This window comes from Oncorhynchus masou, chromosome 23 (assembly GCF_036934945.1).
Source record: "Oncorhynchus masou masou isolate Uvic2021 chromosome 23, UVic_Omas_1.1, whole genome shotgun sequence".
In the NCBI taxonomy this organism is placed as follows: domain Eukaryota; kingdom Metazoa; phylum Chordata; class Actinopteri; order Salmoniformes; family Salmonidae; genus Oncorhynchus; species Oncorhynchus masou.
The window spans coordinates 20,061,431-20,087,218 of NC_088234.1; the positions used below are offsets into that span (position 1 = coordinate 20,061,431).

The following is a 25,788-nucleotide window of genomic DNA, read 5'->3' on the forward strand; positions in this document are numbered from 1 at the left end:
AAAACAGGTTTAGACATATTTGCAAACTTATGAAAAAAAACTGAAATCACTGTCGTGTCTTTACTATCATTAAATTGAATTGAATTGACATTTAATCAGTCCAAAATCGTATTACACAATTTTACAAACAGTATCATACTCACTCATTCATCTTATACAACATTTAGATGTAAACCTCATATCTGAGGCTATTATATAAACAGCATTATGGTAATGTGGCCACACCGTCTCCCATGAGCCTCCCCAAGTTGTAACAAACGGACCAGTTCGTAACTGGATTCTTCACCGATCTTTTATACTTTCTCCTGAACATGAAATTCTTTTGTGCTCTATGAAAATGTACTCTGCCCCTTATACTATGCGGCCATGTGGCAGGATCTTCTCGGGAATTTACGACCTCTCTCCACAGCAGCCTAGTTGAAGGAGGCAAGGGGGAGGCAGGGAGAGGGGATGGGGCTTGCTATACCCAAAGAGGGCAACGTCATGACATCATATTTACATAAGTATTCAGACCCTTTATTCAGTACTTTGTTGAAGCATCTTTGGCAGTGATTACAGCCTTGAGTCTCTCTGGGTATAACGCAACAAGCTTGGCACACCTGTATTTGGTGAGTTTCTCCCATTCTTCTCTGCAGATCCTCTCAAGCTCTGTCAGGTTAGATGGGGAGCGTCACTGAACTGCTGTTTTCAGGTCTCTCCAGAGATGTTCGATCGGGTTCAAGTCTGGGCTCTGGCTGGGCCACTCAAAGACATTCAGAGACTTGTCCCGAAGCTGAAAACATCCCCACAGCATGATGCTGCCACCATCATGCTTCACCGAAGGGATGGTGCCAGGTTTCCTCCAGATGTGAAACTTGACATTCTGAGTCCTTTATGTGCCTTTTGGCGAACTTCAAGTGGGGAATCGTGCTTTTTACTGAAGAGTGGCTTTTGTCTGGCCACTCTACCACAAACGCCTGACTGGTGGATTGGTGCAGAGATGGTTGTCCTTCTGGAAGGTTCTCCCATCTCCACAGAGGAACTCTGGAGCTCTGTCAGAGTGACAATCGGGTTCTTGGTCACCTCCCTGACCATGGCCCTTCACCCCCAATTACTCAGTTTGGCCAGTTGGCCAGCTCTAGGAAGAGTCTTGGTGGTTCCAAACTTCTTCCATTTAAGAATGATGGAGGCCGCTGTGTTCTTGGGGACCTTCAATGGTGCAGAAATATTTTTGGTACCCTTACCCATATCTGTGCCTCGACACAATCCTGTCTCGGAACTCTTTCGTCAACCTCATTACTTGGTGTTTGCTCTGACATGCACTGCCAACTGTGGGACCTTATATAGACAAGTGTGTAGGCATGTTGTAGAAACATCTCAAGGGTGATCAATGGAAACAGGATGCACCTGAGCTCAATTTCAAGTCTCATAGCAAATGGTCTGAATACTTAAAGATGAAGTCAGGAACTTTACATTGTTAACAAACTATAGTTTTGGCAAGTCGGTTAGGACATCTACTTTGTGCATGACACAAGTAATTGTTCCAACAATTGTTTACAGACAGATTATTTAACATTAGAAGCTTCTGATAGGCTAATTGACATAATTTGAGTCAATTGGAGATTTACCTGTGGATGTATTTCAAAGCCTACCTTCAAACTCAGTGCCTCTTTACTTGACATCATGGGAAAATCAAAAGAAATCAGCAAAGACCTCTGAAAACAAATGGTGGACCTCCACAAATCTGGTTCATCCTTGGGAGCAATTTACAAACGCCTGAAGGTACCACGTTCATCTGTACAAACAATAGTACGCAAGTATAAACACCATGGGACCACCCAGCCGTCATACCGCTCAGGAAGGAGACACGTTCTGTCTCCTAGAGATGAACGTATTTTGGTGCGAAAAGTGCAAATCAACAACAGCAAAGGGCCATATGAAGATCCTGGAGGAAACAGGCACAGAAGTATCTATATCCACAGTAAAATGAGTCCCATATCAACATAACCTGAAAGGAAGAAGGCACTGCTCCAAAACTGCCATAAAAAAGCCAGACTACGGTTTGCAACTGCACATGGGGACAAAGATCGTACTTTTTGGAGAAATGTCCTCTGGTCTGATGAAACAAAAGTAGAACTGTTTGGCCATAATGTTTGGAGGAAAAGGAGGGAGGCTTGCAAGTCGAAGAACACCATCCCAACCGTGAAGCACGGTGGTGATAGCATCATGTTGTGGGGGTGCTTTGCTGCAGGAGGGACTGGTGCACTTCACAAAATAGATGGCATCATGAGGATGGAAAATTCGGTGGATACATTGAAGCAACATCTCAAGACATCAGTCAGGAAGTTAAAGCTTGGTTACAAATGGGTCTTCCAAATGGACAATGACCCCAAGCATACTTCTAAAGTTGTGGCAAAATGGTTTCAGGAAGACAAAGTCAAGGTATTGGAGTGGCCATCACAAAGCCCTGAGACTCAATCCTATAGAAAATGTGTGGGTAGAACATAAAAAGCGTGTGCGAGCAAAGAGGTCTACAAACCTGACTCAGTTACACCAGCTCTGTCAGGAGGAATGGGCCAACATTCACCCAACTTATTGTGGGAAGTTTGTGGAAGGCTTCCCGAAACGTTTGACCCAAGTTAAACCATTTAAAGGCAATGCTACCAAATACTAACTGAGTGTTGGTACACTTCTGACCCACTGGGAATGTGATGAAAGAAATAAAAGCTGAAATAAATCATTCTCTCTACTATTATTCTGACATTTCACATTCTTAAAATAAAGTGGTGATCCTAACTGACCAAAGACAGGGAATTTTTACTCTGATTAAATGTCAGGAATTGAAAAACTGAGTTTAAATGCATTTGGCTAAGGTGTACGTAAAGTTCCGATTTCAACTGTATGTAAATAAGATATTTGTTTTTTATTTTTAATAAATACAAAAGATAAAAACTATTTTTGCTTTGTCATTATGGGGTATTGTGTGTAGATTGATCAGGAAAGTCAAGGGGTCTGAATACTTTCTGAATGCACTGTATGTAATAATCACCTCTTCCTTCCAGGCAAACTGGATGTATCTTTTAGGCTATGGCAGATGAATGGCCCTACTAAGTTTACTGACCTTTTATATTGATGGCACCTATGCCAATTTCAATGACCTCACTATCAAATGTAATCTACCCCATTCAAATGTATTTACGTATTTCCAAATCTGACTCAAAGCCCCACCTTTCCAATTCTATCATCGGGTTAAAGGGATTCATCCCATATTTTGTAGATCACCATGTCCCATGATAACCCATCATTCAATAAAATCTGATCTGAGTGGAAAAAGGAACTTGGTGGAGAGATCTGTGATAGTCTGTAATAGTGCCTGCCTTCGGGTAAATGGAAGCTCCTCTTGTGCCCGGCTCAGGCTTATACAGTTTAAGGTACTTGCCTGTATCCATTCCAGTAAGGCCAGATTGTCCAAATTCTACCCAAATATTGATGGTACATGTGACTGGTGTAAAATCTCCTTGGCGGACTTGACTCACATATTCTGGTCCCCGCTTGGCAGACTATTGGTCCACTATTATTGATTTAAACCCCTTTCTGAAGCATGTAACATAGAGTTGCAGCCTCGTGCAGAAATGGCTATTTTTGGAGAACCAGACAGCAATAGACCAACAGAGAGCTAGATGTCATTGCCTTTGCCTCCATGTTGGCCTGCAGAAGGATTTTATTGGATTGGAAATCTATCAATCCTCCCTTAGGCTCAAAGATTTGATGCTGTTCCTAAAATTGGAATAAAATTAAGTATACAATTCAAGGGTAAACTCATTTTATTCCACCTGGGACCCAATGATTTCCTATTTTGAGCAGCTCCAAACACTTCCTACAGATTTGTGCTCTTGGCCTCACACACCCCTTGAGGTTACTACTGTATACAGTAGGCCTAGAAGGGAGGTAAACTAAATAAAACAATGCCAAGCTGGTGGGTGGTAACTAAATAAAACAATGCCATGCTGGTGGGTGGTAACTAAATAAAACAATGCCATGCTGGTGGGTGGTAACTAAATAAAACAATGCCATGCTGGTGGGTGGTAACTAAATAAAACAATGCCATGCTGGTGGGTGGTAACTAAATAAAACAATGCCATGCTGGTGGGTGGTAACTAAATAAAACAATGCCATGCTGGTGGGTGGTAACTAAATAAAACAATGCCATGCTGGTGGGTGGTACCTAAATAAAACAATGCCATGCTGGTGGGTGGTAACTAAATAAATCAATGCCATGCTGGTGGGTGGTAACTAAATAAAACAATGCCATGCTGGTGGGTGGTATCTAAATAAAACAATGCCATGCTGGTGGGTGGTATCTAAATAAAACAATGCCATGCTGGTGGGTGGTAACTAAATAAAACAATGCCATGCTGGTGGGTGGTAACTAAATAAAACAATGCCATGCTGGTGGGTGGTAACTAAATAAAACAATGCCATGCTGGTGGGTGGTAACTAAATAAAACAATACCATGCTGGTGGGTGGTAACTAAATAAAACAATGCCATGCTGGTGGGTGGTAACTAAATAAATCAATGCCATGCTGGTGGGTGGTAACTAAATAAAACAATGCCATGCTGGTGAGTGGTATCTAAATAAAACAATGCCATGCTGGTGGGTGGTATCTAAATAAAACAATGCCATGCTGGTGGGTGGTATCTAAATAAAACAATGCCATGCAGGTGGGTGGTAACTAAATAAAACAATGCCATGCTGGTGGGTGGTATCTAAATAAAACAATGCCATGCTGGTGGGTGGTAACTAAATAAAACAATGCCATGCTGGTGGGTGGTATCTAAATAAAACAATGCCATGCTGGTGGGTGGTATCTAAATAAAACAAAGCCATGCTGGTGGGTGGTAACTAAATAAAACAATGCCATGCTGGTGGGTGGTAACTAAATAAAACAATGCCATGCTGGTGGGTGGTAACTAAATAAAACATTGCCATGCTGGTGGGTGGTAACTAAATAAAACATTGCCATGCTGGTGGGTGGTAACTAAATAAAACAATGCCATGCTGGTGGGTGGTAACTAAATAAAACAATGCCATGCTGGTGGGTGGTAACTAAATAAAACAATGCCATGCTGGTGGGTGGTAACTAAATAAAACAATGCCATGCTGGTGGGTGGTAACTAAATAAAACAATGCCATGCTGGTGGGTGGTAACTAAATAAAACAATGCCATGCTGGTGGGTGGTAACTAAATAAAACAATGCCATGCTGGTGGGTGGTAACTAAATAAAACAATGCCATGCTGGTGGGTGGTAACTAAATAAAACCCAGCCCTGAAAAGAAACGTTGTCTGAAAAGTATTAGCACGTCATCTCAAAGGGGAAACACTTTCACACCTCGGATTTCCCACTTCAAACCCATATCATACTTTGACTAAAACAATGTTTTATTGGCTTAAATCTTTGTGCAACATCATGGGTAAACTCTGGGGATTGTCTTTTAGCTGGAAAAAGTGCATTTTTGCTTTTGTGGGGCTTTAATGGAAGAAGCAGTCTTCTGAATGAAGTTGAGGAGGTGCATTAGGTAAATGAAGAGACGTACTCGACAGCCTGGCTATGGACGTCTTTATGCGCCTCGCTTCAGAATCACAGCATACAGTGTGTCATAACTAAACAGAAATATCATCACCTTGTTTATATACTTTGATTTGACCTGTTTAATAATGCTCTTTATTGAAATGAATTTTTAACATGTTTTCTTCATCTCAAGTCTTGGGTTTCTTAATTCAATAAAGAAATGTAAAAGAAGACAACAGGTGCAAATGTTGCTATGCAGGCCGAACTGACACCCAACTCCGAATGTTTCCCAGGGTTATTGGTCATGTGCTTCAGGGTACCTGGACTCAGGTACATCGACCAGAACATATACAAACCTTTCTTTGTTTTGAAGGTCAACCATGACATGTAGTCACAAGCAAGGCAGGAAGTTAACCTACATGAAACATTGTTACGTAGTGCCCCTTTTATTTCAGGTGTTTTTCCAAAAGAGCACCGCTCCGGCAAATCTATAAAACTATGATGACTGCTTTATAATCATTGAAAACACACCGTCAACAAAATTGGTTTAGGACCAAAAATAATGACTCTCATCGTGGTCTGAGTGCGAGGAATAATACATTAAAATCCAATATGGATATTTTGGGGGGGTCAGTTCAATTGTTTGAAAGTCATCTTAAACTAACACTGGATATCTGCTCCCTCTGTGTCAGTCCAAACCAAGGCTACAACAAAATGGAGTACACACCTAACGCATACACAACACATTAGCTATTCTAACACATGCTCTCACTTATACACTCTCTTCCAGGTCCATATCTATGCCTGTCTTGTAATGTAGTTCAAACGTCTGGCCACTAGGCGTGCAGTGGCTTAAGCAACTCATTCCCACCACACCTCTCCACCTGGAAGGCAAGCGTAGCTGTACCAATAGCTTATGATGAGGTCATGTAGCACAACCTACATGAACAGGACACCTACACACATTGTACGTAAGGCAGTGTATACAGAGGGACATGTGACCCACCCGCAGTATGTGATTTCCCATGATGATAAGAGGTAGCCTGCTCCCAGATCTGTTTGTTCTGTCTAGTCAACTCCTAGTCGTGACGATGACCGTATTAGTTGGTAAGAGGGCAAAACCAGATCTGGGACTAGGCCAAATCAGAGGCATCTTAGGTTACATAAAGCCCTCGTTTCTCTATCCCCCTGTGATTTTGGGGCTACGCTACAATACGGAAGTCAACAGGGAGTGAATATCCGGACTCCAGAAGTCACAAGGTTGTTTTTAAAGGTGCACTCTGTAACTTTAATTTCCGGTAAAAGTGTCCCTGCATTGTAGTTGCCATAGGGGAAAGTGGGAACGACAGATTCTGTTTTTAAGGTATCCTGCATCATCATACAGATATGCTGGTGTGGTAGACAGCTAACAAAGGCCTGCAGTTATCATTGTCCCATTTGCATGTGGGAGAGAGACCATATAAACAACAGCACAGGGTAAGAATGCGTCAGTATCCCTGCTACAGTGTTTACTTAGTGCTTTCACAGGTTTTAGCAGTCAACATAGACAACTCTATGACTTTGTTCTGAATGTCCATTGTCTACTCACTTCTGCACAACTTGGTTACATCCTACACTGACAACACGGGGCTCATAGAACTAGAATCTGAATATATTCAAATGGTGTACAGTGAAGGTACAATACTAGCTGGTGGCCCCTTATCAACTTGCACCTGTTGTCTCTGGTGTTGTCACAAAGTCATTTCATTCACTCGAAAAACCAAACAAGAAATGTTATATTTACAAATATTTCTTTCTGTTTGTTTGTTCTTACACTTAAAAATGTACAGTTTTGCTCCTCTTTTTTGACGTGTCTCTATGTCACGCAACAATGTATTCCTCCACATTCCGAATGTTCAGAGAATGACAGGTACGTTGTTATGGTGATTGTGTGTCACCATGGCGCCCTCTCGTGTGTAAACCTAGAAAATAGTTGAGGAAAAGAACAGAAAAAAATAGCTTCTGTCGCTCTTCTACTGGTTGAAGTTCTGTTTTGTTGTATATGTACTAGTAGTAGTTTCCTCTGCGACATCACATGAATAAGTATAAAATAGTTCACTAGGATATAATGGCACAGCGACTCTTCATAGGACAGACGCCGATCGCTCCCATCAACGAAACAAGTCTGTCCACTGTCCCAGTTGACCAGTTACATCTCACAACCTTTCCCCTTTGTTTAAGGTTGTGATGATGACTTGGATGCTTTGAGTCTCTCTCCCAGGTTTCTTCTTCTAGTCCAAGAACACAGCTTGTGTTAAGTCTTCTCTAGCTCCCACTGACCACAACCCCAGTCCAGTCTATGTTACAGTATATTGTGCAGCTGATCATTTCCCCACCACACACTGTCTCTCAGTCGGCCAACACAGTCTGACTCTACCACTGTGTTCTCTCACATTCTCCCCGCAACTTCCATAATCCTCAAGTATTAATGAAATAGAAACCAAAGAAAAGTCTGAAGCTAAACACAAGCATAGACACAACATGGTCGCTAACGGTTTCCCATAGAGGATACAGTGCACTATGGGTTCACACATAGCTCTACAGTTGTGTTCAGTGGGATTAATCATGTTAACCCGTCGGCCCCCTCTACTGGCCATATTAGAGCATTACAGTCAGGGGCGTTCTCTATAGACTTTCCCTCGACTTTTACATGTTTTTCCCTGTTAAAAAAAAGAAATAAAACTAAAACCCAGCAACAACTGATCACTTTGTTGCCTCTTGGTCTAAGGTCCTCTCCCAGCTTTGTTATCAAAGACCATGGCCTGGCTGACAGACCCCCATCTTGCTCAGTGTGCTTAGAGTTACATATACAGCAGTAGAGCTAAGGGGTTGTGGGAGCAACAGAGTCAGCAGGGTGAGGGGTCAGGGATTAAGGGTCAGGAGATGCAGGGTTGAATGACTGTACACAGCAAAGTTATGAGTTTAAAAGTATGTGAGTTCTACTCAACTCTTCAAATTCATGTAGCTATTACGCCTAGTTAGTTAAATGTTGGTGTTTACTGGTGGAGGAAAGGAGAAAGGGATAGGGAAAATAGAATGTGTGTGTGTAAGCAGTTGGAGAAATGTTATTTTGGAGTACGGTTCGCATCATGGGGATGAGCCTCTGAGTTGAGACGTCTGTCTCTCTCATTCTCTCTCTCCTCTCTCCCTCTCTGTCTCCCTCCATCATTCTCCATAAACTCTAATTACCCATGCCCCGGTGAAGCTGTGCTGACATGTACATACACACACACACACACACACACACACACACACACACACACACACACACACACACACACACACACACACACACACACACACACACACACACACACACACACACACACACACACACACATCAAACAGAATATGCATGTGCTGGAAATAGAGGTGAAGATAGGACAGAATGTGTGAAAGAAGGAGGGAGAGTGAGAACAGCTCGTCCTTTTCTTTCCTTCCTACTAACAGAATTAGGAACATTCTATGAGCCTCCAAGACTTGAGTACTGTATGTACCTTCAATATCTCTACCTGCAGCACCCTATCCCCTACATAGTACACTTCTTTTGAAACGAGCATAATGGACACCAATACCTCTAGGGCACCCTATCCCCTACATAGTACACTTCTTTTGACCAGATTATAATGGACACCAATACCTCTAGGGCACCCTATCCCCTACATAGTACACTTCTTTTGACCAGATTATAATGGACACCAATACCTCTAGAAATGTGTCCAAAACAACACACTAATGCCTATAAGGCACTACTTTTTGCCTGACTGGCCAGAAGTAGTGCACTAGGGAATAGGATGCCATTTCAGTGGCAGATTATGGCTTCCATGCCTGCCATAATGACTCACAGAGAGACAGGGGCCCAGGGCTCAGTGGATGGCCTGGTTATTACGAGACAAAGACAGAGCTGCTAGAGTGGCACCAATATCTCACATTACATAAGAGGGGCCCTCAGGGGCCCTGGCCTGATGATAGCAGAGCAGGGAGAGAGGGGTCTCTGTGTGACTGATATGTGGTCGCATTGGTTTGCACCTGCTTTGTATGAAATGTGTTGTAAGAATAAAGATTGTTTTGATTTACTGGGGTAGTTGATTTGGTTGGGGTAGCATGTGGTCTATAGTGCAATAGTAGACAGTAAGCAATGAACATGGGAGATGGTGATGATATGCAATGTGTTGTATATTCAAGGTGTATGATCATTATTTTATTCATGTTTGTTCCATTCAGGTTCTTCTTGTTGTAAAGGATAATTGTGCAAATCAAAGAAGCATCCGTGCAGTTTTTTTTAATTGCCTCCATTTTTTGTTTTTGAAGAATAAAATAGGAAGAAAAAGCATATGAAATAGAGATAGAAATGGTTTAAAACAGGAGAAGTGTGGAAACATTGACTATCCAGTGTCCTTCCCCCATCATCATTTAAAAAAATAATTCATGCATAGATCCCCCACTGAGAAAGCCATTTATATATCTTCTTCTTTGTACACATTTTATATATAACTATATATCTATATACTTAAAATTCTTTCCACAAAAAAAATAAGAACTGAAAGCAACAATCAAACAATCAAAGAAAAAACCACACAAGATAGGCCAAATTGGCACATTTCATGAACACAGTCAGTAGGCTATCTTGATACAGCTCCACACTCTTGATTCTCTCTCAGTTCCATCCTATGGGAAAACAACACAGTACTTGGCACCAAGAATGCTGGTAGAAAGACGATATCAGAATATCAATATTTTCATGATAGATGCTAACTGTATGTACTGTACGCCTTGTTTGAAAAAGACTCCCAACAATTCCTAAGGGTGGGCTGAGGGGTTCATTTGAGGGGGGTTTAGAACTACAGAGGGAAAGAGATGGATGTAGAAAAGAGAAAACACTATATCAAGTAAGCAGATGACATGAGATAGAGAGATAGAGGTTTTCCAATATATCAGAGGTCACTTTACCCAACACTCCAAAAACTATCTCCAACCCTGTTACAGCACAGAAACGGATATAAAGGGGGATGAAAAAAACAACAAAATGAAAAGCACAGTAAGAGGTTTGTCCTCTGGTAGGGTCTGGGGGCTGTCCGAGTCAGAGAATACGAGACCCCATCAAAATAGTTTCTAAATGTCTCAATGTCCCCCCTTAACATCTGCTGCCCCTGCAGTTCAGCTGCACTTCCACTTAACCTCAACAGGTGGCACTGTAGGAAGTACACAGCATCAGGGCAGCAGGCTGACGGTTGGAGAAACAGAGAGTAAGAGAGAGAGAGATATCCATATAGAGGGAGCCAGAGAGCGTAGTAGTTGGTCCACCGGTCCCCCAGAGGGAGCTCTAGCTTTACTATACGCGTGTGGTGGAGTGGGGGTGGGGCAGGGTGTTGTTGTGGCCGGTGCTGGGGAAGGTATTGAAGGGGTGGAGGGGCTGCATGCCGGTGATGGTGCTGGGAATCATAGTGATGGTGTTGGGGGTCATGAGGGGCACATCGTCCGGGGCCCTCCGCAGGGCCAGAGTGTAGTCGGGCGGGCAGGCGGGCCGCAGGATGTCGTGGGGCCGGAGGGGCTCCATGTCGTGGTGCGGATCATGCTCCGAGTGCTTCATCTGCAGGGACATGATCTCTTCCTCCTGGCTGTGCGCCAGGTCGTTGGCGGGCCCGCCGTGGCGCTGCGGGGAGAGCCGGTGACGCCTCATCTCCTGCCGCTTGTCCCGCTTGTAGTAGAGCGCGGCGAATGCCAGGATGTTGAGGAAGAGTAGCGACGCCCCCACCGCCACTGTCACCGACAGCTCTGTGGAATAATCCCGTGTGTCACCGGGGAAGAGGTCCAGTCTGGGCCGCTCTGATCCGTAGGGCTCCACGGGGTCAGGGAATGTGGGGTAGGGGTGGCCTGTGGTGCGGGGTTTGGGCTTCCAGGGGACCCCGGGTGGGCGGGTGCTGCCTGGAGGTAGCCTGGTGGTGGGGGGGAATTCATCATGGAGGGAATGTAGGTGAGGGACCAGCTCCAGCCAGAAGGCCACCTTGTTGGCTCGGTAGTTGTCTCTGACGCGGGGCTTCAGACCGATGTGGAGGTACTGCTTGTCCTTGGAGTTGAACTTTGTCCAGATGACCTCCTCGAAGCGGTTGGGCTTGGTGTGGATGAACTTGGTGTCCTGAGGCACCGGCAGGTTGGGGTCCCTGGAGGAGAAATGAATACCAATCTCATTTCAAATATTTAAATCAAAGATATTCCAAAGTTATTACACACAGACACTATATGGTATATTTCACTGTTAAACAACCTCTTAAATTTGACATTAAAACATTTTTTTTTTAACTCAAAATCGCAATACATTTCATCGCTTCTTACATACAGTTGAATTCGGAAGTTTACATACACCTTAGCCAAAAATATTTAAACTCAGTTTTTCACAATTCCTGACATTTAATCCTAGTAAAAATTCCCGGTTTTAGGTCAGTTAAGATCACTATGTCACGCCCTGACCATAGAGAGCCTTGTTATTCTCTATTTTGGTTAGGTCGGGGTGTGACAAGGGGGGGTGTTCCTATCTAGGTTAATTATTTCTATGTTGGCCTGGTATGATTCTCAATAAGAGGCAGCTGTTTATCGTTGTCTCTGATTGGGGATCATATTTAGGCAGCCATCTCCCCACTGGTTCTTGTGGGATCTTGTTTGTGTGTAGTTGCCTGTGAGCACTCCATGACATCATGTTTCCTTTGCTGTTTATTGCTTTGTAAGTTTCCTTTATTAAACATGTGGTACCCAAAACGTTAGTCTGAGTATATTTCCAGTTCATACAACGATCGTGACACACCACTTTATTTTAAGAATGTGAAATGTCAGAATAATAGTAGAGAATTATTTATTTCAGCTTTTTTTTCTTTCATCACATTCCCAGTGGGTCAGAAGTTTACATACACAAAATTAGTATTTGGTAGCATTGCCTTTAAATTGTTTAACTTGGGTCAAACGTTTCAGGGAGCCTTCCACAATAAGTTGGGTGAATTTTGGCCCATTCCTCCCGACAGAGCTGATGTAACTGAGTCAGGTTTGTAGGCCTCCATGCTCGCACACGTTTTTTCAGTTCTGCACATACATTTTCCATAGGATTGAGGTCTGGCTTTTTATGGCGGTTTTGGAGCAGTGGCATCTTCCTTGCTGAGTGGCCTTTCAGTTTATGTCGATACAGGATTTGTTTGACTGTGGATATAGATACTTTTGTACCTGTTTCCTCCAGCATCTTCTCAAGGTCCTTTGCTGTTCTGGGATTGATTTGCACTTTTCGCACCAAAGTCCGTTCATCTCTAGGAGACAGAACGCGTCTCCTTCCTGAGCGGTATGATGGCTGCGTGGTCCCATGGTGTTTATACTTGCGTACTATTGTTTGTACAGATGAACGTGGTACCTTCAGGCGTTTGGAAATTGCTCCCAAGGATGAACCAGACTTGTGGAGGTCTACAAAAAAAATTCTGAGGTCTTGGCTGATTTATTTTGATTTTCCCATGATGTCAAGCAAAGAGGCACTGAGTTTGAAGGTAGGCCTTGAAATACATCCACAGGTACACCTCCAATTGACTCGAATTATGTCAATTAGCCTATCAGAAGCTTCTAAAGCCATGACATCATTTTCTGGAATTTTCCAAGCTGTTTAAAGGCACAGTCAACTTAGTGTATGTAAACTTCGGACCCACTGGAATTGTGATACAGTGAAATATAAGTGAAATAATCTGTCAGGAAGTGAAATAATCTGTCAGTAAACAATAGTTTGTGTCATACACAAAGTAGATGTCCTAACCGACTTGCCAGAACTATAGTTAAGAAATTTGTGGAGTGGTTGAAAAACAAGTTTTAATGACTCCAACCTAAGTGTATGTAAACTTCCGACTTCAACTGTGTAGTCAGGGGTGAAAGTAGATTACATTTTATTCCTGATGTGTCACCTCCAGGTGTGTGCACATGCTTGCATGACAACAAGTGCATGACCATTTATTTAGGTGTTTATGGGCCTAATGATATTTATTCAATAGGATCTCTGTGGGCGTAGTCCTAAAGTTTTGTCATTTCACTTTTAAAATGTATGACCTTTTTGTGTGGCATAAACACAACCAGTCATGATGTTTTAATCTGATTGTCCAACAATCAGTTCACAAGGCTTCTGTAAACCTGGCTACCTGCTCGTATTCATTCACTCTAAAATAATTCCTGCATCCATACAGTGCACTGTGCACATAATATGAGGAATAGAAATAAACACCTGTAACAAAACCCCAAAAGTCTAATGAATGACGTTCAGTGATTGTCCTCCCTTAGGCCTAGACTTGTAACCTGAATTGATGCAGCCACTGTCCGCAAATGTCTCGGTCTTGGCCAAGTCTGCCTTTGCAAAATGTCACTGTTTTTTCAAACCACACCGCATGTTGGAGCGTATTTCACACGTTTTCAAGTCCATTCACACATTTTTCATGCGACTAACATGTGGTAATGATAAATAATAGTTTAATAGCCTACAGTTTTCATAGCATTGTTGCTTTAATTATTGTGATAGTCTCATGTTTAACTGGTATGGGTACCCCCACTATTTATTTTGCTGGTACTTCGTACAAGACAATACCAGTTTCCTTTCACGCCTGCATATAGTATGATACACTTGTTATGACTGGAAATCATAGACTTAGGGCTCGATTCAATCCGTATCACTGAAGTTCAGCGGTATAGTGCAATTTACATTTAAAGGCTACATTCCTGCCTAGCGGAGACTGTATTCACCCCTTAAGGTTGATGTCCACGTCCCCATAAATTGGATGCGTCTCAATCCACCACATACGCCTATTTTGCACTTTCGCATCTGCGGTGAAAGGTGACAGAGCTAGAGTGGTGTATGTCAGACCATGAGACATCTGCGGTGAAAGGTGACAGAGCTAGAGTGGTGTATGTCAGACCATGAGACATCTGCGGTGAAAGGTGACAGAGCTAGAGTGGTGTATGTCAGACCATGAGACATCTGCAGTGAAAGGTGACAGAGCTAGAGTGGTGTATGTCAGACCATGAGACTTCTGTGGTGAAAGGTGACAGAGCTAGAGTGGTGTATGTCAGACCATGAGACTTCTGCAGTGAAAGGTGACAGAGCTAGAGTGGTGTATGTCAGACCATGAGACACATCTGCGGTGAAAGGTGACAGAGCTAGAGTGGTGTATGTCAGACCATGAGACATCTGCGGTGAAAGGTGACAGAGCTAGAGTGGTGTATGTCAGACCATGAGACATCTGGGGTGAAAGGTGACAGAGCTAGAGTGGTGTATGTCAGACCATGAGACATCTGGGGTGAAAGGTGACAGAGCTAGAGTGGTGTATGTCAGACCATGAGACATCTGGGGTGAAAGGTGACAGAGGTAGAACGGTGTTTGTCAGACCATGGAGAAATCTGCGGTGAAAGGTGACAGAGCTAGATCAGTGTTTGTCAGACCATGAGACATCTGCGGTGAAAGGTGACAGAGCTAGAACAGTGTTTGTCAGACCATGAGACATCTGTGGTGAAAGGTGACAGAGCTAGAACAGTGTTTGTCAGACCATGAGACATCTGCGGTGAAAGGTGACAGAGCTAGAACAGTGTTTGTCAGACCATGAGACATCTGCGGTGAAAGGTGACAGAGCTAGGACAGTGTTTGTCAGACCATGAGACACCTGCGGTGAAAGGTGACAGAGCTAGATCAGTGTTTGTCAGACCATGAGACATCTGCGGTGAAAGGTGACAGAGCTAGATCAGTGTTTGTCAGACCATGAGACATCTGCGGTGAAAGGTGACAGAGCTAGAACAGTGTTTGTCAGACCATGAGACATCTGCTGTGAAAGGTGACAGAGCTAGAACGGTGTTTGTCAGACCATGAGACACCTGGAAATCGGTCTTCTCACAAAATCATTTGTAGTGTAGCGTTTACTCTCTGCGGACGCCCACAAGCCTCACAAGACTCGTCTGAAGGTCCCCGGCACCAGTTGAACAAAATGTATGGAAGTACATATGGAGACTGTTTAGTGCCAACAATAGGGGGTTAAACACATGTAAAAACAAATAACAAATGTTTCTTTCTTATATCTCTCAGATGTAGGACAGACGCTTCAGAACAAACTTCCTTCAGATTTTGTTTTGGGGACTATCTGTTGTTTCATGTAGTGAATATGTTATTCAATGCGTTTGTTTGGGCTAAGAGCAGAAAGGCCCAAAATTATTTTTCATGAAATTTTTTGGGATACTTCAAAAATCGAAATCCTTGGTATGACCTTCTTAAAACAATTCCATATAGCTTAGTGGAACCCCCCCTGGCTTAGACAGGGCTTAGACAGGGCTTAGATTCTTATAGGTTAGCTGCAGTTTGGCTCAATCGGAAATAACCTTTAAATTTCAAGCGCATTATAGTGCTGAATTTTGGCGATACGGTTTGAATTGAGCCCTAAATTAAATAGTCCTCAAGAGCAGAGAGAGCAAACCAAACAAAGCCCCATTCTTTCCACTTTCTAACCTCTACCGTTCACTACCTACCCCGTCTTAGCAAAGTTTGTCCAGTACGTCATGACTACAGCACTGAGCATGACATCATTCTTAGAGAAGTTGCAGGGGAAGAGGTCGGTGGCTCCGATCATGGGAACCCCGAACACGTAGGGAATCTCATCCCCGTGGGCTGCGTCCGCCCACTCCGGCCGCGTCTCCGTCTGACAGTGGTGGTAGAAGGTGTAGAAGTAAACAGGAGATTGGAACTCGGCGTGCAGTTTGGCCGTGGCCACCGCTGGCGCCACCCACTGGTGGTCCGTGAACAGGGCAAGGAGGGTTTTTCTCCTCATGTCTCCGTTGTCACGGTCGGCCCAGTCAGTGTACATGAACTTAATGGTCTCTCTCAGGATGTCCTTACCTAGAGGGGAGGAGAGGGTGGAGGGTGGTGGGAGGAGAGGGAGAGTGGGGAGAGGGGAGGGAGGGAGGTTGGACACAAGAGAGAGTGAAAATTCAAGAGAGGGAAGTTGAGAAAGAGAGATACAGACGGAGCCAGAAGATGAGCGAAAAGGAGAGCATGAGGGAAAGAGAAATAGAGATAGAGAGTATAGAAAGGGAGAGAGTGAGGGAAAGAGAAATAGAGTATAGAGAGTATAGAAAGGGAGAGAGTGAGGGAAAGAGAAATAGAGATAGAGAGTATAGAAAGGGAGAGAGTGAGGGAAAGAGAAATAGAGTATAGAGAGTATAGAAAGGGAGAGAGTGAGGGAAAGAGAAATGGAGTACAGAGAGTATAGAAAGGGAGAGAGTGAGGGAGAGAGAAATAGAGATAGAGAGTATAGAAATGGAGAGAGTGATGGGAGAGAATTAGATAGTATAGAACGGGAGAGAGTGAGGGAAAGATAAATGGAGAGTATAGAAAGGGAGAGAGTGAGGGAAAGAGAAATAGAGAGTATAGAAGGGGAGAGAGTGAGGGAAAGAGAATTAGATAGTATAGAAAGGGAGAGAGTGAGGAAAAGAGAAATAGAGATAGAGAGTATAGAAAGGGAGAGAGTGAGGGAAAGAGAAATAGAGATAGAGAGTATAGAAAGGGAGAGAGTGAGGGAAAGAGAAATAGAGATAGAGAGTATAGAAAGGGGGAGAGTGAGGGGAGAGAAATAGAGTATAGAAAGGGAGAGAGTGAGGAAAAGAGAAATAGAGATAGAGAGTATAGAAAGGGAGAGAGTGAGGGAAAGAGAATTAGAGATAGAGAGTATAGAAAGGGAGAGAGTGAGGGAAAGAGAAATAGAGATAGAGAGTATAGAAAGGGAGAGAGTGAGGGAAAGAGAAATAGAGATAGAGAGTATAGAAAGGGAGAGAGTGAGGGAGAGAGAAATAAAGATAGAGAGTATAGAACGGGAGAGAGTGAGGGAAAAAGAAATAGAGAGTATAGAAAGGGAGGGAAGGGGAAATAGAGATAGAGAGTATAGAAAGGGAGAGAAAGAGAAATAGAGATCGAGAGTATAGAAAGGGAGAGAAAGGGAAAGAGAGATAGAGTATAGAAAGGGAGAGAAAGGGAAAGAGAGATAGAGATAGAGAGTATAGAAAGGGAGAGAAAGAGAAATAGAGATAGACATAGAGAGTATAGAAAGGAAGAGAAAGGGAAATAGAGATAGAGAGTATAGAAAGGGAGAGAAAGGGAAAGAGAGATAGAGAGTATAGAAAGTGAGAGAAAGGGAAAGAGAGATAGAGATAGAGAGTATAGAAAGGGAGAGAAAGAGAAATAGAGATAGAGAGTATAGAAAGGGAGAGAAAGGGAAATAGAGATAGAGAGTATAGAAAGGGAGAGAAAGGGAAATAGAGATAGAGAGTATAGAAAGGGAGAGAAAGAGAAATAGAGATAGAGAGTATAGAAAGGGAGAGAAATAGAGATAGAGAGTAAAGAAAGGGAGAGAAAGGGAAATAGAGATAGAGTATAGAAAGGGAGAGAAAGGGAAATAGAGATAGAGAGTATAGAATGGGAGAGAAAGAGAAATAGAGATAGAGAGTATAGAATGGGAGAGAAAGGGAAATAGAGATAGAGAATATAGAAAGGGAGAGAAAGGGAAATAGAGATAGAGAGTATAGAAAGGGAGAGGTCAGATAAAAAGGCACATGATAGTGAATTGAAGTTTAAAGAGACGTTTTTACCAAATAGTAAACCACAGAAGTTGGCTTTGAGACATCATTCCTCTCTAGAGTTAATGTATTATATTGTTATGATATTATTATTGTTATTATATTCTTACATCGTTATTATATTGTTACTTTACTCAATACTTTATAAAAAGCTGCACATGAATTGGTATTGATATTCTGGTATTTTATTAGGATCCCCATTAGCCGTTGCGATAGCGGCAGTTATCGTCCACGCCGTGTTGATTTAAAAAAAAAAAAAAAAAACAGGTTTGCTGTTCACTTGAAGAGTTCCATTAAATCATGGCTCTATATAATACTTTACGTTTTCTTGCATTTTTTTCTGGAATTGGAAAGTGTGAAAAGACCCCTGGTGGCATGTCTGGTGGGGTAAGTGTGTGTGTTAGAGCTTTTTCTAGGTCCTTCTTTGCAGCACTTGACCATATGACTGGACAATAATCAAGATAAGATAGAACTAGAGCATGTAGGACTTGCTTTGTGGAGTGTGGTGTCAAAAAAAGCAGACCATCTCTTTATCACGGACAGACCTCTACCCATCTTTACAACCTTTGAATCAATATGTTTTGACAATGACAGTTTACAATTAGTAGGGATATAGAGACCATTACCCTCAGGATATCCATAGAGATTGTCCACAAAGTTAGAGATGGTGTAGTCGAACGCTGCAGCTGAGATCCCATCATTGTCTTCACTGTCATCTACAAACTTCAGCCCCTCTCCCTGGTTCACTCCTATCAGGATGTCATAGTTCAGGAACTCCCCCTGGTGGCAAAACGAGGGAATGACATGTTAGGTATGTAGACACATTAGAAGTGCATGAGATTTTGCTGCCTCATAACATTTTAAGCACTTTGGGCTCCTTGAAAAGCACTATTAACACCAAAAAGCATAAAATATAAACCTGTCTTAAATTACACTTAACCATTATAGTAATGTCTTATCATAACCTTAATCTTTTTATGTTACTCTTGGTAACCCTGGCACTGAGATTTCATCAGAACCAATAGAATACGTCTCTGCAGTCAGAGAGCCATGACTAATATACCCACACTAACCGCCACCCCATCCCCACCCCCAACAATACACCCGCCCCCTGCTCCTTTACTCCCACCTGCTGCATGAGTATCTCAGGGTCGTCCGGCACCACGTCTCCGTCCACTACTGGTCCGAAGGCGATGTGGTAGCGTGCCGGCTGGATGTCCTGATCCACCAGCTCCCTGAAGTTCTTCTTCCTCAGACAGTCCACCAACTCTGCCGTCTCTGAGTGGCTGCAGCCTACCTTCCGGGCCAGTATCTTGGTGTACTTGAGGGGCTGGTAGTTGACCGACCAGCTGGAGATGGCTGAGCCACTCTGGGCTATGGCCCTCTGGAACAACCCTGGAGAACAGAGAGTGGAAGGAGAAGTTAGACGAGTGAATCTGAAAGGAGGAGGTTTTATGAACGTCCGATGTAATATCAGGAGCAGGACAAAACAAGAAAAAAGGTGAGCGGATGTTCCCTTTTTTTTGTCTGAAAATTGAATATGGCCCAAAGTGTACTGTACATGTTCAATGACTACAGTGGCAGCCAAGGTTGTGTCTCCATAGTCTAAAGTGGCTTTCTTCTCCTTGTCTCCTTTCCTTCCAGAAAAGATCAGATCATTTTCTAAAGAATACTTAGTTAGGCGGTGAACGTTTGTTCCATTTTCCCTCCACGGATTTCTCTATTTTCGCTCTCTTAGTCACTGTAAAAAAATCAGATAGAAAGTAATGCGCTTTAAACTCCATAGTTGAGATGATACTGTATGAGATTCAGCCCGGACTGGGGAATCGATGGGGGACTGCACAGTCTGCCTCTTATTAAAGAAACATGTTTCCTTCCTCTTTTCTACAGATTTCTCTTTTCTCTTTCTCTCTCTGTCTGTCCTGCGGTGAAAACGAACTACTGTGGTGCCTCGTGACTGGGGGGAGCTCTCATTCTTCCCCCTCTTCCTCCTTCGTATTGCTCTATTCTTCCACACTCCTTCCCTCTCCTGAAGATTCCTGGTGAATAATTAAGCAGTGACGCAGAGCAGAGCCTCTTTCCCAGGGAATACTATTAGGGAGCGCGTGGCTCAGCCGACCTGCTACTTCATTATTGCTCCTCGTAGTGGTGGTGGGGGGGGGGGGGAGTAAGTGAGAGAAAGTATGAGGAAGGGGAGAGAGGTGACTCATCTATATTTCATCCTAAATCCTAATCAGTTTCTCTCTTTCCTCCTTCCCTCTCTCTCTCAGTGCATCTTCCCTTCCGCTACCTCCCCTCTCTTCTCCCCTCTCCTCCCTTTCCCACTCTCATCATAACGATCTGTGTCCCCCTTCCCCCTCCTCTCTCCCTCGCCTCTCATCCACCTCTCCTCCATAAACACATGTATCATGCCAAAGTTGATTTGTTGAGTGGTGGGATGACATGACTGGTGTTCCCCGTGGGGAGCGAGAGTGTTCCTTACCTGGCACCCCGGGAGCTTTGAGTGACAGGTGGAGGAGTTGTAGTCTGGAGGGCTGGTGTTAGATGACGATGAAGACGGTGATTAAGATGAAGATGGGTTTGACAGCAGAGAGAACCGGTTTTAATGTATGGGTAAGTGGCAGCAGAGGAGATGAGTCAATGATGAGACGAGACAGGAGAGGACATGTAGGTTAGGGTAGGAGTGGAGGAGAGGACATGTAGGTTAGGGTAGGAAAGGAGAGGACATGTAAGATAGGGTAGGAGAGGAGGAGAGGACATGTAGGTTAGGGTAGGAGAGGAGAGGACATGTAGGTTAGGGTAGGAGAGGAGAGGACATGTAGGTTAGGGTAGGAGAGGAGAGGACATGTAGGTTAGGGTAGGAGAGGAGAGCACATGTAGGTTAGGGTAGGAGAGGACATGTAGGTTAGGGTAGGAGAGGAGAGGACATGTAGGTTAGGGTAGGAGAGGACATGTAGGTCAGGGTAGGAGAGGAGAGGACATGTAGAATAGGGTAGGAGAGGAGAGGACATGTAGGTTAGGGTAGGAGAGGACATGTAGGTTAGGGTAGGAGAGGAGAGGACATGTAGGTTAGGGTAGGAGAGGAGAGGACATGTAGGTTAGGGTAGCAGAGGAGAGGAAATGTAAGATAGGGTAGGAGAGGAGGAGAGGACATGTAGATTAGGGTAGGAGTGGAGAGGACATGTAGGTTAGGGTAGGAGAGGAGAGGACATGTAGGTTAGGGTAGGAGAGGACATGTAGGTTAGGGTAGGAGAGAAGAGGACATGTAGGTTAGGGTAGGAGAGGAGAAGACATGTAGGTTAGGGTAGCAGAGAAGAGGACATGTAAGATAGGGTAGGAGAGGAGGAGAGGACATGTATATTAGGGTAGGAGTGGAGGAGAGGACATTTAGGTTAGGGTAGGAGAGGAGAGGACATGTAGGTTAGGGGAGGAGAGGAGGAGAGGACATGTAGTTTAGGGTAGGAGAGGAGGAGAGGACATGTAGGTTAGGGTAGGAGAGGAGAGGACATGTAGGTTAGGGTAGGAGAGGAGGAGAGGACATGTAGGTTAGGGTAGGAGAGGACATGTAGGTTAGGGTAGGAGAGGAGGAGAGGACATGTAGGTTAGGGTAGGAGAGGAGAGGAGAGGACATGTAGGTTAGGGTAGGAGAGGAGGGGACATGTAGGTTAGGGTAGGAGAGGAGAGGACATGTATGTTAGGGTAGGAGAGGAGAGGACATGTAGGTTAGGGTAGGAGAGGAGGAGAGGACATGTAGGTTAGGGTAGGAGAGGAGAGGACATGTAGGTTAGGGTAGGAGAGGAGAGGGCATGTAGGTTAGGGTAGGAGGGAGAGGACATGTAGGTTAGGGGAGGAGAGGACATGTAGGTTAGGGTAGGAGAGGAGAGGGCATGTAGGTTAGGGTAGGAGGGAGAGGACATGTAGGTTAGGGTAGGGGGGAGAGGACATGTAGGTTAGGGTAGGAGAGGACATGTAGGTTAGGGTAGGAGAGGAGGAGAGGACATGTAGGTTAGGGTAGGAGAGGAGAGGGCATGTAGGTTAGGGGAGGAGAGGACATGTAATGTAGGTTAGTGTAGGAGAGTAGGAGAGGACATGTAGGATAGGGTAGGAGAGGAGGAGAGGACATGTAGGATAGGGTATGAGAGGAGGAGAGGACATGTAGGATAGGGTAGGAGAGGAGGAGAGGACATGTAGGTTAGGGTAGGAGAGGAGAGGACATGTAGGTTAGGGTAGGAGAGTAGGAGAGGACATGTAGGATAGGGTAGGAGAGGAGGAGAGGACATGTAGGATAGGGTAGGAGAGGAGGAGAGGACATGTAGGATAGGGTAGGAGAGGAGGAGAGGACATGTAGGATAGGGTATGAGAGGAGGAGAGGACATGTAGGTTAGAGGAGGAGAGGACATGCAGGTTAGGGTAGGAGAGGAGGAGAGGACATGTAGGATAGGGTAGGAGAGAAGGAGAGGACATGTAGGTTAGAGGAGGAGAGGACATGTAGATTAGGGGAGGAGAGGAGGAGAGGACATGTAATGTAGGTTAGGGTAGGAGAGGACATGTAGGTTAGGGGAGGAGAGGAGGAGAGGACATGTAGGATACGGTAGGAGAGGAGGAGAGGACATGTAGGATAGGGTATGAGAGGAGGAGAGGACATGTAGGTTAGTGTAGGAGAGGAGGAGAGGACATGTAGTTAGGGTAGGAGAGGAGGAGAGGACATGTAGGTTAGGGTAGGAGTGGAGAGGACATGTAGGTTAGGGTAGGAGAGGAGAGGACATGCAGGTTAGGGTAGGAGAGGAGAGGACATGTAGGTTAGGGTAGGAGAGGAGGAGAGGACATGTAGGTTAGGGTAGGAGAGGAGGAGAGGACATGTAGGTTAGGGTAGGAAAGGAGAGGACATGTAGGTTAGGGTAGGATAGAAAAGGACATGTAGGTTAGGGTAGGAGAGGAGGAGAGGACATGTAGGTTAGGGTAAGAGAGGACATGTAGGTTAGGGGAGGAGAGGAGGAGAGGACATGTAGGTTAGGGTAGGAGAGGAGGAGAGGACATGTAAGTTTGGGTAGGAGAGGACATGTAGGTTAGGGGAGGAGAGGAGGAGAGGACATGTAGGATAGGGTAGGAGAGGAGGAGAGGACATGTAGGTTAGGGTAGGAGGGGAGGAGAGGACATGTAGATTAGGGTAGGAGTGGAGAGGACATGTAGGTTAGGGTAGGAGAGGAGAGGACATGTAGGTTAGGGTAGGGGAGGAGGAGAGGACATGTAGGTTAGGGTAGGAGAGGAGGAGAGGACATGTAGGTTAGGGTAGGAGAGGAGGAGAGGACATGTAGGTTAGGGTAGGAGAGGAGGAGAGGACATGTTAGGGTAGGAGAGGAGAGGGCATGTAGGTTAGGGGAGGAGAGGACATGTAATGTAGGTTAGGGTAGGAGAGTAGGAGAGGACATGTAGGATAGGGTAGGAGAGGAGGAGAGGTCATGTAGGATAGGGTAGGAGAGGAGGAGAGGACATGTAGGATAGGGTAGGAGAGGAGGAGAGGACATGTAGGATAGGGTATGAGAGGAGGAGAGGACATGTAGGATAGGGTAGGAGAGGAGGAGAGGACATGTAGGTTAGGGTAGGAGAGGAGAGGACATGTAGGTTAGGGTAGGAGAGTAGGAGAGGACATGTAGGATAGGGTAGGAGAGGAGGAGAGGACATGTAGGATAGGGTAGGAGAGGAGGAGAGAGGACATGTAGGATAGGGTAGGAGAGGAGGAGAGGACATGTAGGATAGGGTATGAGAGGAGGAGAGGACATGTAGGTTAGAGGAGGAGAGGACATGCAGGTTAGGGTAGGAGAGGAGGAGAGGACATGTAGGATAGGGTAGGAGAGAAGGAGAGGACATGTAGGTTAGAGGAGGAGAGGACATGTAGATTAGGGGAGGAGAGGAGGAGAGGACATGTAATGTAGGTTAGGGTAGGAGAGGACATGTAGGTTAGGGGAGGAGAGGAGGAGAGGACATGTAGGATACGGTAGGAGAGGTTGAGAGGACATGTAGGATAGGGTATGAGAGGAGGAGAGGACATGTAGGTTAGTGTAGGAGAGGAGGAGAGGACATGTAGTTAGGGTAGGAGAGGAGGAGAGGACATGTAGGTTAGGGTAGGAGTGGAGAGGACATGTAGGTTAGGGTAGGAGAGGAGAGGACATGCAGGTTAGGGTAGGAGAGGAGAGGACATGTAAGTTAGGGAAGGAGAGGAGAGGACATGTAGGTTAGGGTAGGATAGAAAAGGACATGTAGGTTAGGGTAGGAGAGGAGGAGAGGACATGTAGGTTAGGGTAAGAGAGGACATGTAGGTTAGGGGAGGAGAGGAGGAGAGGACATGTAGGTTAGGGTAGGAGAGGAGGAGAGGACATGTAAGTTTGGGTAGGAGAGGACATGTAGGTTAGGGGAGGAGAGGAGGAGAGGACATGTAGGATAGGGTAGGAGAGGAGGAGAGGACATGTAGGTTAGGGTAGGAGGGGAGGAGAGGACATGTAGATTAGGGTAGGAGTGGAGAGGACATGTAGGTTAGGGTAGGAGAGGAGAGGACATGTAGGTTAGGGTAGGGGGAGAGGAGAGGACATGTAGGTTAGGGTAGGAGAGGAGGAGAGGACATGTAGGTTAGGGTAGGAGAGGAGGAGAGGACATGTAGGTTAGGGTAGGAGAGGAGGAGAGGACATGTAGGATAGGGTAGGAGAGGAGGAGAGGTCATGTAGGATAGGGTAGGAGAGGAGGAGAGGACATGTAGGATAGGGTAGGAGAGGAGGAGAGGACATGTAGGATAGGGTAGGAGAGGAGGAGAGGACATGTAGGATAGGGTATGAGAGGAGGAGAGGAAATGTAGGATAGGGTAGGAGAGGAGGAGAGGACATGTAGGATAGGGTAGGAGAGGAGGAGAGGACATGTAGGATAGGGTAGGAGAGGAGGAGAGGACATGTAGGATAGGGTATGAGAGGAGGAGAGGACATGTAGGTTAGAGGAGGAGAGGACATGCAGATTAGGGTAGGAGAGGAGGAGAGGACATGTAGGATAGGGTAGGAGAGGAGAAGAGGACATGTAGGTTAGGGTAGGAGAGGAGAGGACATGTAGGTTAGGGTAGGAGAGTAGGAGAGGACATGTAGGATAGGGTAGGAGAGGAGGAGAGGACATGTAGGATAGGGTAGGAGAGGAGGAGAGGACATGTAGGTTAGGGTAGGGGAGGAGGAGAGGACATGTAGGTTAGGGTAGGAGAGGAGGAGAGGACATGTAGGTTAGGGTAGGAGAGGAGGAGAGGACATGTAGGTTAGGGTAGGAGAGGAGAGGGCATGTAGGTTAGGGGAGGAGAGGACATGTAATGTAGGTTAGGGGAGGAGAGGAGGAGAGGACATGTAGGATAGGGTAGGAGAGGAGGAGAGGTCATGTAGGATAGGGTAGGAGAGGAGGAGAGGACATGTAGGATAGGGTAGGAGAGGAGGAGAGGACATGTAGGATAGGGTAGGAGAGGAGGAGAGGACATGTAGGATAGGGTATGAGAGGAGGAGAGGACATGTAGGATAGGGTAGGAGAGGAGGAGAGGACATGTAGGATAGGGTAGGAG

The 25,788-nt window shown here is 44.9% G+C and overlaps 1 protein-coding gene across 3 annotated transcripts in view; it reads right to left on the reverse strand.

Moving 5' to 3' along the window:
• Positions 1-5,585: 5,585 nt before the first annotated feature.
• Positions 5,586-25,788, reverse strand: part of LOC135510524 (neuroligin-2-like) — a 329,641-nt gene continuing 309,438 nt past the window's right edge. For all 3 annotated transcript variants that reach the window (XM_064931530.1, XM_064931531.1, XM_064931528.1), the window contains 4 exons: positions 19,339-19,604; positions 18,836-18,989; positions 16,110-16,476; positions 5,586-11,752 (listed from right to left, as the gene is read on the reverse strand). In XM_064931530.1, the coding sequence (XP_064787602.1) occupies positions 10,924-11,752; positions 16,110-16,476; positions 18,836-18,989; positions 19,339-19,604 (1,616 nt within the window). In that variant the 3' untranslated portion in view covers positions 5,586-10,923. The remainder of the gene's footprint in view (positions 11,753-16,109; positions 16,477-18,835; positions 18,990-19,338; positions 19,605-25,788) is intronic.